This window comes from Chionomys nivalis, chromosome 13, assembly GCF_950005125.1.
Source record: "Chionomys nivalis chromosome 13, mChiNiv1.1, whole genome shotgun sequence".
In the NCBI taxonomy this organism is placed as follows: Eukaryota; Metazoa; Chordata; class Mammalia; order Rodentia; family Cricetidae; genus Chionomys; species Chionomys nivalis.
Window position 1 is genome coordinate 9,236,051 of NC_080098.1, and position 16,393 is coordinate 9,252,443.

The window sequence follows — 16,393 nt, forward strand, 5'->3', positions numbered from 1 at the left end:
ATGGCATGCGTATCCAGAGTCCAGAATAGGGTGTTAGCTTCTCTGGAGCTATAGTTACTAGGCAGTAATGAGCTGTTTGATGTGGATGTTTGGAACCAAACGTGGACCAATAAGACAGCAATACTCGAGCCGGGTGGTGGTGCCTTACGCCTTTAATCCTAGCACTCGGGAGGCAGAGGCAGGCAGATCTCTGTGAGTTCAAGGCCAGTCTGGTCTACAAGAGCTAGTTCCAGGACATGCTTCAAAGCTACAGAGAAACCTTGTCTCAAAAACAAAAAACAAAACCAAACAAAAATGATAGTAATAAGCATTCTTAAACCACTAAGCCATCTCTACAGCCCTTTTCTCTTCCCTGCAAAATCATGTTCAAACAAAAACCACAAACAACTGTGAAATGTCTTAAGATTTTGCGCTCCATGCAGACAAGCAAGGTAGTTCCCTACAGTTTCATAGATGTTGATAGAGGACACAGGACTTCACTCATGAGAATAACAGAATGTTAGCATTTGTGCCCTCAGCTCCATGGAAGAGTGAATAGGATCAGGACATCCTGTAATAACTTCTTTTATTTTTTAATTAAAAAAATTTGTGTGTGTACATAAATATGTCTCACCATGGAGATCAGCTCTTTCCTTCCACTATATGGGTCTCAGGAATCAAACTTAGGTCATACAGCTTGGTAGCAAAATGCAGTTACCAGCTGAGCCATCTTACTGGCCTTGACACCACATCTTCAGTGATGTAGTTCAACGTGTTGCAAGAATGTCATCTCTAGGGAACACATGTTAGAGAAGACAGACTATTGGAATGTAAAGTGAACTCTGCTTTTACCTTGACACCTTTGCCCTCAGATGACATCTTTAATACACTATACAAGAAGCAAAACCTTCCCAATCTCCAGAGGGATACATTATTTGTAGACCCCAGGACTGTATCCAGTACAACTGTGCTCTAAGAAGAAAATACGGAGCAAAGAGTCAATGCCTGTCTTCACAAGATAGATAGAAACACTCAGGTCCAAGTATACATAAGATTACCTTTTACCAAGGTTCGCCCCTGCTTGCTGTACTTTCTTGATTTCTGGTAAAAGTTCTCATGATTGCACACTTGTTGGTCACTGATAGGGGCCAGTACCAGATCTGTTCTGTTTAACTTAAAAGAAGAAAGACATTATAATTGAGGTTATTACCAACCGAATGCTGAACTCGCACTACCCAGGATTTAAGAACCAGATAGCTGAGTAAATGCAGAATGCTGTCTTCGAGAGCCAGGTGGCTTTCTCTGAGTTCTTGTACTGACTTTCCACTTGGCTTAAAGCATGAATCTAGGTATTGCAGGATACATTTTGCACACATGGCCTTGTCTTGCAGAAGGAATTGCTATTCTGTCATCCAGAACAAACTGACACAAATGCTCCTAGGGCCAAGGTGGTTGTCCAGTGACAACCAGTATTGCTTTAGCTAGCCAGGGACAAATTGCAAATCTAATTGGATGATTTCCAGTTTCTGAATAATTGCCTCAGAACATACCTAATTAACTTAGTAGTTTTCCTGTGGGATTCCTCTACTCCCTCAAGAATAGCCTTTCTTAAACACTTGAAGGTCTCTTATGACCACCTCTAATTACAAGCCACAATGTTCCTTGTTAATCCTTGATTTTTACACAAGAAGTATTCTACAGCTGTACATTCTTTAGGATTGTTTTTTTAAACAACGGGCTGTTTAGAATTGCCCCCTGCCTGCTTCAGTTGGAGAGCATAGGATGACAGTTTCTCTAGTGTGCCATCTTGGATAGCCGTAGGCTTCTCACTTCAGTTCGTGTTATTAGTTCCTTATTTTGGAGAGTGTACCTGAAGGCAAGCAGTACAATCTGTTCTTTTTTATCTGTGCCACCAGTTAGGTGGCATTCATTTGTCCTTTGGAATGATAGGATAGATGTAGGAATGGGGATAGAACGGATACCTGGAGGTATTGACAGGTGTTTTTCATGAAAGAATCAAGGACTTTGAGCATCTTCTTTTCCTAAGAGGCTGTTGTATGAGGTTAAGGAAAATCATAGTCAGAACTGTCTGTGAGGGCTTGAGCAGGTCATGCCAAGTCAGTTAAATTTAGAATGTTCGCATGGTTTGTGGTAATTGTACCAGAGGATTTTCTTTTGGGAAGATCCAGGTGTGATCTCAGAGATAGATCCATATCTCCCTTCTCTTTCCCTTTTGAGATGTGTCTCTCTCCTAGGTGCCGGGTTGTTGACTTACTCTCACTGTCACAGAGTCAGTGTATCACATATCAATATTTAAAGCCTATTGTTGGAAATATGTAGATGCAAGAAGAAAAAGGATATTTTAATTAAACTTATAGAGGTCTTTTTATGCTGGACACTCTGATTCCCATAATGCCATCACCGGGAGCCATGATGAACAGTGTACTTAACCAAGCGAGCATTATCTTCCCTATCTTCTTTGGAGAATTGTCTGTTTACAAACTTTATTTTGCCCCTCTTGTGGTGCTGGGAATCAGACTCGGGGCACACTAAATACATACTCTTCTACTGAGCTATACCCCAGGTCCTCCTTTGCTGAGTTATTGGTTAAGGGCTCAGGTTTTGTTTTTGTTTGCTTTTTGAGGCTGGGTGTTACGTAGTTCAGTCTGGTCTCTTTCCTTAAGTTAGCCAAGGCCTTGAATGTCTCATGTTTCTGTCTCTACCTCCTGAGTGTATGTATATGGTAGGCAAACACTTCCAACCAAACTGTATCATACCTGACCCTTTCTGTATTTTGAGGCACATGTTTTGGGGGTAAGCTTAAGGGCAATTTTATTAAGAGTTTAAAGGAAAAATCCTAGAGCAAGCAAGCTGTAAATTGTGGAAGCTGCCTAGAGGAAGAGAATGGAGAAGTCTTTGAAGAGGAGAAAAAAGTGAGCAGCTTGATTTGTTTTAGGGTTAAACTATGTGGCAGCAGGCAACCACATGGCATAGTGGGGGCTTTAGGGAAACCTATGGTATTAGGGAAGGCACATTTAGAACAGAGACAGAAAGATGATGAAAAAGGAACATTACCCTTCACAGTATCTTAGAAGAGTAGACAGACTTACAAAGCAAAGTGGCTGAACACCGTGTGAGACTCTTGAGTTTTTTTAAGTTAGCTGTTCCAGCATTTAGCAATATAAGATGCTTGTGAGTGGAGAATGTAGAAGGCCACCAGTACCTCAGCTAACAGTCCATTCTTGAGTGACTCTTGTCATTTAAAAGCACATTGTCAGATTGTTACCATAAAAAACCTGATGCTATCAAGGGTTGTAGTAGTATGGCTGGCTGATCAGGTGCTTCTTTTGGAATAGCCAATACCAGACCCTGCAAAAAGAGTCTTCAGGAGTGAGGACCAATGAAAGCTAGAAGGACAACAGCCAGAGTCCTATGGAGCCGGTCTGCTCCTAGCATGTAGAATGCCTCTTTCTAAGACTCGGTTCTGAGAGGAGGTGGTAGCCCGTGGTAGGAATGAAATAAATCATTTTAGATCTACTTTCATGGTGGATGTGTTGTGTTTGGTATGAAGTATGACTGACAGCAGTGGCCAGTGCAGACTTCATTTTTATTAGACAGTGACTCCTTACTAATGAGTATATGAATGCCCGTATGGGTTGATCTTTACTGAATTAATCTTCACAGTTTGTGAACAGCACAGGATTCAGCAAAATAAAAGAATGTGCTCCAGGAGAATTGGGGCTAGGTCCATGCAAATGTCTTTAAGTTCTGCCCACAAGACAGAGCAACAACATTTATTTTCAATTCTGTCTCACCTGCATGAAGACTGAACAATATGGAAGCCTGTTTGACACCTATTGGACGTTTATAGGCTTTGAGCCTGGTTGAATCATCACTGACCCAGGCCCAGGCCCTTAGGGAACCACTGAACCAACAGCTGCAATGGGCCAGGAGGGTTGGCCTAGACCAAATAGAATAGGTGGAGCAGCCAGGCTTTCATAGGAACCTGAGATGCCTTAGGAGAGAGCCTGACTCTATTATCTCCCTCAGAACCCAGGGCCTTTGACATGCTAGAAAAGTGCTCTGCCTCTGAACTGTATTTCTATCCTTAGCTGCATTCTCAAATATGCCTTTTCTTTGTGATGTGAGAAGGTTGTTAGCCCGTTCCAATCTTGTTGTCATTGGATTCCGACAACCTAAATTAGGGGTCTTTTCAACACAGGAATACTTAGTAGTTGTGTCAGGGAGGTATAGGATTTAAATTAGAGGCCACTGCAGTAGAGATTGCTCTTACCAGAAGCATTGGTGAGTAATATCTGTGCACAGAGAGACTTGTATTGAAAGGGGTCAAAATAATGTAAAATGTTAAAGCCACTAGTGCGTTTCTGCACGGACTCTGTGTAGTGGCCATAGAGTTTATGAACGTTCACAGTATAATCATGTATCATACACACAGCAGTTACGTGTATTCAGCAGTGAAGGGCACAGTGGAAGTACATTAAATGGCTTCCAAAGGCTCTACCAAGAAAGAATGCTCACTCGCTTCCCTTCCCCACTGAGAACTCCACTCGAAGCAGGAATTTATCCCTCTGAAGAAGTTGCTTTTCTCTATCCAGTAGTGTCATACATTGCTCAACAGCCGCCTAAAATGATTTACATTTGTTTAAGTGATAGCTCTAATTTTTCTCTGAGGGAGAGTTATAGAGGGTGGTAGAGTCTGTAGGTCAGGGTGATACTGGAGAGAACAACTTTGCACCAGTTCATAGAAGCCATTTCCTTTTTGTTTGGAGTGGTCTGGTGACTTCATGCTAGTTAATGGAAACTTATTTTTTTGGTCCGCCCAAAGTCCCATATACTGCGGAAAGACCTGAGTCAACAGCTATAGTCATACTACTTTTTGGCAGAGACAATAAGGTTTACACCCTTTCATTGACTTGGGCTCAATCAGTATGTAATATCATTGTTTTTAAAGTCTGTCTTAATGTTGCATATTGCTTATGAACAAGGTAGCATCTCTAAATTTTTTTTTGATGAAAATCAGACATGGTGGCTTTTACATGCATTTCAAATCCCAGCGATTAGGAGGTCGAGAAAGAAGGATTGCCTTAAGTTTGAGGTCAGTATGGGCTGCTTATGGTACCCTGCCTTTAATTTTTTTATTTAGATTTATTTATTTTTTTAAATGATTTTTTTCTCACTTTACATACCTATTCTAGTTCCGGTTCCTTTTCCTCCTCCTGCTCCTTCCATCCTCCCTCACCCCACCTCCTTATCTACGCCTCAGAAAAAGTACCCTCCTTTAAAACACAGAAGAGAACATTTCTTGATTTTTTTAAATAGAAAAGTTAGAGCTGACATTAAGAATTTTCTAGATTCTTTGATCTAGTTTCTTATGTTCCAGTTACTTTCAGCAGCGTTTTGATATCTGTCTATATTGTAAAGTCCATAGACTGATCAGCATGCAGATGGCTTATGTTAGGAAGTTTCTCCTAGTGGGACTTGTCACAGGAGACAAGTCTTCTGTAAAAACATGGTTGAGGTGTTCCAAAGGATCGATGGTAATAATTATCCCAACACAGTGTTCCTCCCCCCCTTCCTTTTTTCTGCTTTTCTTCTTGTATTAATTTTTATGTGTATGGGTGTTTTGCCTGCATGTATGTCTGTACTTTGGTTGTGCCTCATGCCTTTGGAGGCCAGAAGATGGCATTCAGTCCCCTGGAACTGTGGTTACAGACAGTTGTGAGCTTCACTGTGAATGCTGGGAATTGAACCTGAGTCCTCCAGAAGAGCAGCCGGTGCTCTTAACTGCCCAACCGTCTCTCCAGCCTCTTTTCCCTCCCTAAAAAAAAATTATGTGTATGATTGTTTGGTCTTCATGTGTGTAATACATATGTATGTGTACATCGTGTGTATGCCTAGTGTCCGTGAAGGCCGTAAGCAGGTATCAGATCTTTTGGCATTGATGTCATAGTGGTTGTAAGCAGTCACGTGTGTGCTGGGAACAGGAACCTCTGCGAGAGCAGTACTTGTTTGACTGCTGGGCGTCTCTCCAGCCCAGTTGTTGCTGTTTTTTAACAAGTTTTCCATACCTTACCTGTCACCTTTCAAAACATTAGCCAAAGATTTGCCTGGCTCTAACAACAGTAGGTAGGTACACACTTTTCTCCTTTACATTCCATTCAGTTTCTAATTGTTATCTGAAAATATTTAGAGCATTACTTGCTCCCCTTCCACCAGATAAATCTTAGTTCTAGCTGCTCATGGGGCAGACCTCTTGAGGCTGTTAGCACGACACATGTTTTTCCCAGCTGGAAGGGAGTTGACATTAACTAGGGAATTATTGAGGCTTTTGTCTACAGATTTGCCTACTCCCAGGTACTCATCCTGAAACTATCTCTTTTTTAAAAAAATAATTTTTAAAGTTTTATTTATTTTATGTATATGAAGCACTATCTGTATGGACACCTGCTTGCCAGAAGAGGGCATTAGGTCCCATTATAGATGGTTGTGAGCCACGGTGTGCGTTCTGGGAATTGAACTCAAAACCTCTGGAAGAGAGCCGATGCTCTCCAGCCCCTGAAACTGTCTCTTAATTTAGCTTCATTATAAATAATAAAATAGAGGATCATTGATAGTTCTCATGAATTCTTTTCAATCTCTGTTAATCAGTTTCTTCCATTCTCAGCAAGCTCTGTCTTTGCCAGTGTTTTCATTCTTACTATCCAAATCCAAATTTAAAGAATCACGGATCAGGGTAATAGATTAATTTAATACTATTTCATGGATTCTGTTGGAAGATAGGAGGCTCTAGGTCAAAGAACACATCACTCATGGCAACTGCAAGAACCAGTATATTGTGCCTGGCATGGTTGCACACACCTTTAATTCCAGCACTGCAAGGTAGAGGCAGGTGGATTTCTGTGAGCTTAAGGCCAGTCTGGTCTACAAAGAATTTCAGAATTGCCAGAGAGCTCTGTAGAGAGACTCTGTCTCAACAGGGAAATAAACAATCAGCATTCAGTATTTGTTCAGGTGACTGAGTCCTGTTCCACTAAGGTGCTGCAAAGAGGACAGGAGATGCCTCCATACAAAGCTGGACACGTTTTATAGAAAGACTCGGGAGACAAAAATGCTGGCAGGTGGATCTTTGTAAATTTGCGGCCAGGCCAGCGTGGTCAGCATAAGCAAGCTCCAGGCTCAACAGGGCTACATAGTAAGAAGTGAGTGTCTCACAAGAAAAACAAAGCAAGGATAAAGAGAATATGTTGCCCATTCAGTCATTATTTCCTCTTCAATGGAAGAAATCAAACCCAGGACCTTGTCTATGCTGGTAACTGCTGAGCCCTTCCCAGCCTACTATCCAGTGTCTGGATTTTGATGACTAAATGAAAGTTTTAAATGTATTTTTATTTGCTGAGGTGGAACCCAGGGCCTTGTACATGCTGGAAGTGAGTTATATTCTCTGATTCTCCACAAATGTATTTTAAAAACAGTTTCATAAGCTCCCACTAGGAAAGCCGAAGCAGACAGGATGTAGGAGGCTGACAGCCATAGCCTTTGCTCTTAAAGGTTTCCTTTCACAACTGCCGTGTGCAGTTCTTTCTGCCTTCAGTAATTTCCATATTTGCCTTTTATACTTGTGTTTATCTTTTAAAATTTGTCAGTCTGTAAAGCCTTCATGTGAAACCTTTTCAACTTGCTTGCACTGCACACATTTATAGTAATTCAGGTAATCTGCGTGCGTCACTACAGCGCTCGTGTCATTGTGCTGAAATCACTGATTTAGTGTTGTATCCATTAGTATAGTAAAAGTGAGCAGGTAGCCCTTCTCTTTCCTTCCACACAGTCCAGATTTCTAAGAGACAATTTCTTCCAACAGTCGCTTTAGAAAATCTATTATTTCCGATTGGAGCCTTAAGGAAATTAATTTACCTAATTAATTTTGAAAGAAGAGACATACTCATTAGAAAATAGGTACAAGAGCACACACCTTTATATCCAGCGTCAGAGGCAGATGGATCTACAAGAGCTAGTTCCAGGACCGGCTCCAAAACTACACAGAGAAACTCTGTCTAAAAAAGAAAATACAGCTCCATGGTCCAATGCATATGGACAGCGTATATATTATCTACTACACCAAATAATATTTTCTTGCTCTATTTAAATTTAAAATATAGACTGTGGATATTCATAAAGAAAAAGTGGCTCGAAGAGAGATTGGTATTTTGACAACAAATAAGAATACATCAAGAACTCACAAAATAATAGCACCTGCAAATATGGAGCGCCCTGTCAGGTATATTCGGAAACCTATCGACTACACAGTTCTGGATGATGTGGGCCATGGAGTTAAGGTAAGCATTTTGTATTTCATAAGTGTGGATTACTTTGAATTTTCAATAAGGATTTTGCATAGAAATTGTGATAGGATTTCTTATTTGATAGATTCCCTTTAGCTAGCAGTTAGCATTTACAGTTTTCATAGAATATTTATTTATTTTAAAGATATAAGTGTATGGTTGTTTTGCCTGTATATATGTATTTGTACTACATGCATGTCTGGTGCCTTCAAGGGTCAGATGAGGGCGTTGGATCCTCTAGATCTTCTGGAAATGAGTTATGGATAGTTGTGTGTGAGCCACTGTGCGAAGGGAATCTGGGTCCTCTGCAAGAACAGCCAGGGCTCTTAACTGAGCCATCTCTCCAGCCATCTAGAAGATTAATTTAATGTGAGTTAAATGTTTCACTAAGCTTGGAGCAGAATTTTTATTCACAGAATAGGCACCACTCAGAAAAACTTGAAAAAGCTGGGCTGCTGAGAAGGCTTAGCAGGTGAAGGGCACTTGCCACCAAAAACCTTTAAACCTGAGTTCTGTTCTTAGAACTTTCATGGTGGAAGGAGAAAGCAGACTCCCCAAAGTTTTCTCCTTCACACATAATGCTGGATTACTTTACAACAACAATAAAAGCCCAAATAGACACAAAACTTGACAAAACCATTTTTTTAAAAAAAAAAAAAAGATTAATTGATTGATTTAGAAAATAAATTGTAAATAATTTGTCCTTTTGTTCCTAAATGTTTGTGTACCTATATGGTTTTCTAACTACTAAAAAATGCAAACTTTAAAACTGCTTTTTAGAAAAGTGCTTATCATGGTAAGATACATATTATCCCCAACTTTTACTAATCAGTTTTAAGTATATACTTCTGAAATATAATCACATTGCTTTTGTAACTAAATATTTTACATCAAGACTTATAGAAGGGTGGGTGGCCAGGGAGAACAGTATATGTTAGAAACTGACATGTTTGGTAGAGTGCTTGCCTAGCGTGAACACAACTCTGAATTTAAGCCCCAGCAACACAGTGGTGGTACAACAGTATTGCGGTCCCCAGCACTTGCATAGGGAGACAGGAGTATGAGAAATTTGGAGCTCAACACCATCCTTGCTCACATAATAAGTTTGAGGTTAGTCTGATCTAAGGGAAACCAATATGAAACTGATGAATGTCACATTTATCTGTACATATACAAATTATACACATACACAGCTACTTTTTTCCCATGTCTTATCACTGCTTTTTCCCTTGGTTTTATGACTTCTGTAAGTTTTCATACTCTTAACTTACTTTTCTTCTATAGGATCATAGTTTTGTGTGAAATTAGGAAATAATACCAGAGTTGGGTGTGGCAGGTGCATCTCTTGAGTTGAGGCTAGCCTGTTCTAGTAAGTGGGTTTTGTGGTTAGATTCTATCTCAGAAGAAATACTACAGGACCAGGAGGCAGAAGGAACAGGGTGACCACAGACTTAAAGACAAGCCTGGTCTACATAGTGTGTTCCGGGTCAGCTGGGTCAAACAAACAAGAAACCTGACCAAACTGACCAACCTTGCTGCTTAAAAAGATCTGAAGAAACTTGGCCGTTCATTAATGATAAATTATGCATCCTAAAATTATGAGGCAGAAAGAATTAAATTTATTTTAAAATGAGCATTTTAAGTATAGACAAACTCTACCAGCTCCTGTAATTATTTTTTTTTGGTCTTTGGTTCATATTTCTATTTAGGAATCTGATTTCTTTTTTAATTAAAAATTTCATACATTGTATTTTGGTCTGTTCTCTTTCCTCCCCAACCTCAACTCTTCCCAGATACAGTTTGATTTCTTAATGACTTGTTAAGTTTATGCTCTCACTGGGCATTGTGGCACACATCTTTGATCCCAGCACTTGGGAGGCAGAGGCAGATGGATCTCTGTGAATTCCAGGACAGTCAGGACTGTTTCACAGAGAAACCCTGTCTTGGAAAAGTAAAAAGAAGGGGCAGGGGAGTGTACGCTCTCTGTTAGGGAAGATGACATCTGATATTGTTTCTTAATGGTGCTTTTGTCATTTAACTTCCTGTTCGGATTTTTCAGAATACATAATTTTAAATACCATATCTAAATAGATTAATCTTATTTTTGTAGCTACCACATTTTATACCCAAGGTTTTGAGTCATACGTGGGCTCCTACAGTTTTCATACTCTTAAGGTTAATATTCCATCTTATTTGCAATACAAATTTTAGTGTTTTGGAATTTGTGTATGCTATACTTGGGCTTTCTTTTACTGAATTATGCATATTTAAATAGAATGTAAATGTACTTAATACATTTTATTCTAAAAGTATATGGTATCTCTAATTTTATTAGAAATTTAAAATAAAAGTAAACTAAAGTAAATCTGGCTAGATTTTGGGAAACCATAAGATACTGACAGGAGAAATCAGTGTGCAGAGTACGCACATGGAGAACAGTAATACACGATGATCGTAAGCCAGCCCTGCATTTTCAAGTGAGCATAGGGAAAGAAGGCTTGAATACTAGTAGAGAAATTTAGAATTATTTTTGGTAAGCATAACAATGAAGAGTTTTCTTTCTTTTTTTTTTTTTAAAGATTTTATTTATTTATTATGTATACAACATTCTGCCTCCATGGATGCCTGCAGGCCAGAGGGCTCCAGATCTCATTACAGATGGTTGTGAGCCACCATGTGGTTGCTGGGAATTGAACTCAGGTCCTCTGGAAGAACAGTCACTGCTCTTAACCGCTGAGCCATCTCTCCAGCCCCCCAATGAAGAGTTTTCTAAATTAGTTTTCAACTTAAAGAGGAATGTCTGTTGTGTATATTGTCTGTGTGGTGAAAACGGGTGAAGACCAAGGAAGCAAGGCAGAGACATTTTACTGGTTATAATTAGTTGATATTTTCTAAGGTAAAGTCTCTAAGATTAACTCTGGATTTCTGGTCAGTTATGGAATTTAGTTTCAGTTTGCTTTCTAGAAATACAGAATACCAGGACTTTCTCAGCTTTAATGATCTCTCAATTATTCTTCTTTTAAACTTTTTTCAGATTTATTTTTGTATCTTGAGTGTTTTTGCCTATATGTGTATCATGTGTGTAGATCATGTGTGTACCACTTATGTATGCTATGCGTGTGTGTGTGTGTGTGCTGTGTGTACCGTGTGTGTTTGGTCCCTCTGGAGATCAGAAGAGGACAGAGATACAGTCATTTGTGAACCACTTTGAATGTAGGTGACAGAAACTGAGCTCTAGGGCCTCTGTAAGGGCAACAAGAGCTCTTAACAGCTGAACTGTCTAGCCTACCTCTTCTGGTTTTACTATTTTTAACAGTACAGACATTAATTTTTTATAGTATCTGTGCTGGACTGTGATCTTTAAACAGCTTCAGTTTTATTAAGATGAATGAGAGCTAATCAGTTACTTCAAGGAAAGAATTTGTCTCATTGCGAGAACAATAGTGTACTCAAAGAATTCTATTGCCTTTGAATTCATATTCCAGGTAAATGGTGAAATTACTCATTCATAAATTTAAATGTTTGGAGGAAGAGAGATTGTAAGGCAATACAAAAGTCTTATTTTGTTTATGTTTAGTTTGGGAAGACTTAAGTAGACATTTTATATACAGTATTGCCAGCTGCTAGCAATTATATTTTGAGCCTTAAGAGTCAGAGATTAATTAGCTGGGGTTAGGGGTCGCGGTGACACACACCTTTAATCCCAGCACTTGGGAGGCAGAGGCAGGTGGATCTCTGTGAGTTTAAGGCTAGCCTGGTCTACAGAGCGAGTTCCAGGACAACCAGAGCTGTTATACAGAGAAACCCTGTCTTGAAAAACCAAAACAGACAGAGATTAATTTTACAACACTTTTCATTTGGATACATAAACTGTTTAATTCAGAGAAAGCTAAACTTGAGCAAAGGTTGAAAGTTACACAGCTGTGTAGTTGCAGGGTTATATAAAGACTCATTTCCCATTTAATTTTATTGTTCCTTTATTTGGGAACAGATTGCATATAAATATTGAGCTTTTTTTGTTTTTGTCTTTGTTTTTACAGTTGAAAGAAAGAAAGATGCAAGAATGCACTTAGAATACCTTTTTTGCACAACTATATATTATGCGATAAACTGTATGCACACATACATGATACACATAGGTCATGCAACACATTAGTAGATCCTATCAAGGGCCTTAACTAAATGTACTACTTCATATCTAGGTGTGTGATATGGTGATTAGCTAGGGTTCCAGACAACAGTGAGAAAGAATCATTTAAATAATGAGGAATACCAAAGTTCTAGTACTGTAGATAAATGAGAAGACATCTGAAATCCTTCCGTAGGATTTTACCTAATGTTGCCTTTGAGGTCATCTGAAAAGTGTGGATACTGTGAGAACAACAGATGTTATTGATAGAAATCAAAATCTCAAAACTTTATAGACAAACTCTAGAAATAGAATTTTTTTTCTTAATGGTATGACATAAGGATTGGCATTATAGAGTCGTGCACATTGTCTCAGGTGTGTTAGCTGGTCATCTCTCACAGAAGTAATCTTTACAATCAAAGTACCATTTCTATACTTTAGAATGTTGGCTGAACTGCTCAATAAGCACATAGCAACGTATAGCTTCCTAGTAGTGTAGGTTTGCTCAAGACTTACATAGTCTAGAAATGAGAGTTTCTGGACTGCAGTTAGAATTTGGCCAAGCTGCTATTAGATGATTTCAGTGTGTGTGTGTGTGTGTGTGTGTGTGTGTATTTTAAATGTTTTTATTACTTGTCAGTTTTATACGTGTACATATCTTTTTCATAACACACCACCCATATATTTTTTTGGGGGGGGGGATAGGGTGTCTTAAATCCCGAACTGGTGTAACACTTCCTTTGTAGCTACTCCAACCTCCCTAATTCTGGGTTTTCAGAAGTATGCCACCATACCTGGGCTATATGATGCTCGGAATGAAACCCCATGTTGCTGCGTGCTACACAGAACTCTGCCAAGTGAGCTGCATTCCCAGGCTTTAGCCAGGGCTTAATGATTTTATTTTGAAACACTGAGGTGTGCTTGACCACATTCTTTTCTGAATTTGAAAACAACTTGTGAGTTTTTATTTTTATTTTATTTTGAGACAGAGTCTTACTATGTAGCTCTGACTGGCTTGAAACTCCCTCCATAGACCAGGCTGGCTTTGACTGAAGACATCTGATTGTTTCTGTCTCCCAAGACCTGGGATTAAAGGCACCATACCCAGCTCCTCCTCAAGCCTCTTCTAAAGCAGTATGCACTCTTAATAGCTGTTGATGTTTAAACATGTGTGTGTTCATTACTTATCTACTTTTTTTTGTAGTATTAAAGATTTAATTTAGAGACTTCCACATATTAAAAATCTTCTGCTTTATTGTCGCTTATTTATGTCAAATGAAAAATTTTTATTTTTAATTATGTGTATATGTGTGTACAGGGTCTGTGTACACATGAGTGCAGTGCCTGTGGAGGCCAGAAGAGAGGGCATTTGATCCCTTGTCACTAGAATGCCTCATGTGGGTGCTGGATGCTGTCACCTGTAGAAGCCACTGCAGACTTAACTGTCGAGATGCCTTTCCAGCTCCCTATGAGCTGTAATTCAGTTGGATTGGATGCATGGGTTAAATGCTAACCTAAGAAATTTTTAGGCCTGCTCGAGATTGGCTTAATTAGTAGTTTCTTTAGAAAGTTACTTCTTTTTAAAAGTACTCATAAGTTAGACCTGGTGACAAAAGCCTGCAATCCCAGCTGCCTGGAAGGCTGAAACAAGGGAATCATAAACTCAAGTCTTGTCTGGACCACAAAATCAGTTCAAGTCCAGTCTGGGAACTTAGTGGCTGGATGTAGCTCTTTGGTAGAGTGCTTGACTAACGTATGCAGTCCTGAGTTCAAGTCCCAGTACTGTTGGAAAATAAGTGTAACACACAAGCATTTCCCTAGTTCCTATAGGTACTTTTCTTCTACAATGTATAAGAAATATAGCTGGATAAAGCTTGTTAACATAAATTCAGTAATATAAATGTCAACCTGTCCTGTTAGATACAACTTGCCTAGAATTAATTTCTACTTTTTCCCCTCTTTTTTGTTTTTGCCAACATAAAGTGGCTAAAAGCCAAGGTAAGACATATTACTTCTCATTTGATCCACAGTACTTCTTCTATGTTGACAGAGGCTGCAGAGCCACTAAAATGTGAAAACTCTTATGTCTGTCTGCTTTTTTCCTGTAGGATTTACATAGATTAAATATGCTGAAACTTAGATCAAATCAGCGTTAGCTTGGCTGTGTTAATATATCCAAGATATATTGACGTTTGCACTTTAGGAACATTAATCTTGCTAACAGTTTCTGCTTTGCTCATGTTTTTACAGTTGCTTTGCTTCCATTGACTTAGAGATAGGTTTCCCAGACGTCATGTGATTTTGTTGTTGAATTATCAGGATAAAGATTATACTTGAGATGAGTATTTTAGCAGATTGATAGCTTTGTGGTTTACATTTATGCACATATAAATGTTTATTGAAGTATTTTAATAATCCTGATTCTTGAATACAAATAAATTTGATATCAGTGAATATCTAATAATTATAAAATCTAGTAGTCTCACCTGTATTTTGCATAAATTGATATGAATAGCACAAAATGACAGGAAGAACTGAATGCAGGTGGCTTTTGAACTTTTAAAATATAATGACAAACTGTATTAGTACTGTCTGGGAATCCTTATTTCACATTCTGTTGTTAAGGAAAAGACATCATGTTAAAACATCAAGAGAACAAGTTGCTACAAAAATAAAATCTTTCTTTCCACATTTTAGCACGGAAATAACCAGCCTGCAAGAACTGGCACATTGTCGAGAACAAATCCTCCCACGCAGAAACCACCAAGCCCTCCTGTGTCAGGCCGAGGGACTTTAGGGTATGAATTTAACTGCATTCTACTAAGAATTCCCGAGACCTAAGTGCATGTTCTCTCTGGTAGTACTACCCTTTACATTCATTTATTTTGTGAGTGCGTGTATGTGCATGTGTGTGCGAAGGTCAGAGAATAGCCGGTAAGGCCCGTGGGTCCCGTGATGATGCTCTGAGTGTCAGCTTGGCAGGATACCTCAGACTGATTCTTTCTTCCCTAAACAGAATCCCAAACGAAATCTTCCTGCTTTACAATCTCTGTCTCTCTCTCTGTCTCTCTCTGTCTCTCTCTGTCTCTCTCTGTCTCTCTCTGTCTCTCTCTCTGTCTCTCTGTCTCTGTCTGTCTCTGTCTGTCTCTGTCTCTCTCTGTCTCTCTCTCTGTCTGTCTCTGTCTCTGTCTCTCTCTCTCTGTCTCTCTCTCTCTGTCTCTCTCTCTCTCTGTCTCTCTCTCTCTCTGTCTCTCTCTCTCTCTGTCTCTCTCTCTCTCTGTCTCTCTCTCTCTCTCTCTCTCTCTCTCTCTCTCTCTCTCTCTCTCTCTCTCTCATGTTCAATGTGTACATAAGTGTGTGTTTAGCCCAGAGGACAACTCCTCAGGTTTTACCCTTAGGAAAGCTGCACACCTCCTTAAAGAGAGGATCTCTTATTAGCCCGAAGCTCACTAATGAGGTTAGATTGGCTGGGTAGTAAACTAGATAGCCTGTCTTCACCTTCTTTGCATTGGAATTGTCGGTCCCACCATGCCAAATATTAATAATCTTTTGTATATGTGTAAATGAATACCATTTTTGTTTGTGTATTAAAAAATGTTAATTGGCTTTACAATTTACTTTAAGTGGATTGACCAGAGCGTTCCTTATGGTGCCTCCACTTGCATTTATGATTTGTTGAATGAGTGGTGTGCTTTGTGTAGTTTGCCTTAGTAGTTAGTCTCCATCTTCTGCTTCTCCTGTTCCATGGCATCTTACACCGAGGACTGTACTCAGGTGACTCTTAAGTGCACAGCTCGTCACAGGCATCTGCATACTGGAATAGCTTTGTGGGAAGCTGGAAAACGTAGTGGTGACTTCTCGTCCCCTGTCGTCATATTAATTGTATCCATATTTTCCAAGATATTTCTGAAGGATTAGTTACTTG

At 39.3% G+C, this 16,393-nt stretch overlaps 1 protein-coding gene across 12 annotated transcripts in view; it reads left to right on the forward strand.

Annotated features, from left to right (window-relative positions):
* Abi1 (abl interactor 1) overlaps positions 1–16,393 on the forward strand; it is an 85,585-nt gene that overhangs the window by 47,810 nt on the left and 21,382 nt on the right. For 6 of the 12 annotated variants that reach the window (XM_057786988.1, XM_057786989.1, XM_057786996.1 and 3 more), the window contains exons 3-5: positions 8,157–8,333; positions 14,452–14,466; positions 15,166–15,266. In XM_057786988.1, the coding sequence (XP_057642971.1) occupies positions 8,157–8,333; positions 14,452–14,466; positions 15,166–15,266 (293 nt within the window). The remainder of the gene's footprint in view (positions 1–8,156; positions 8,334–14,451; positions 14,467–15,165; positions 15,267–16,393) is intronic. The other 6 variants (XM_057786990.1, XM_057786991.1, XM_057786994.1 and 3 more) reach the window with 1 other exon arrangement.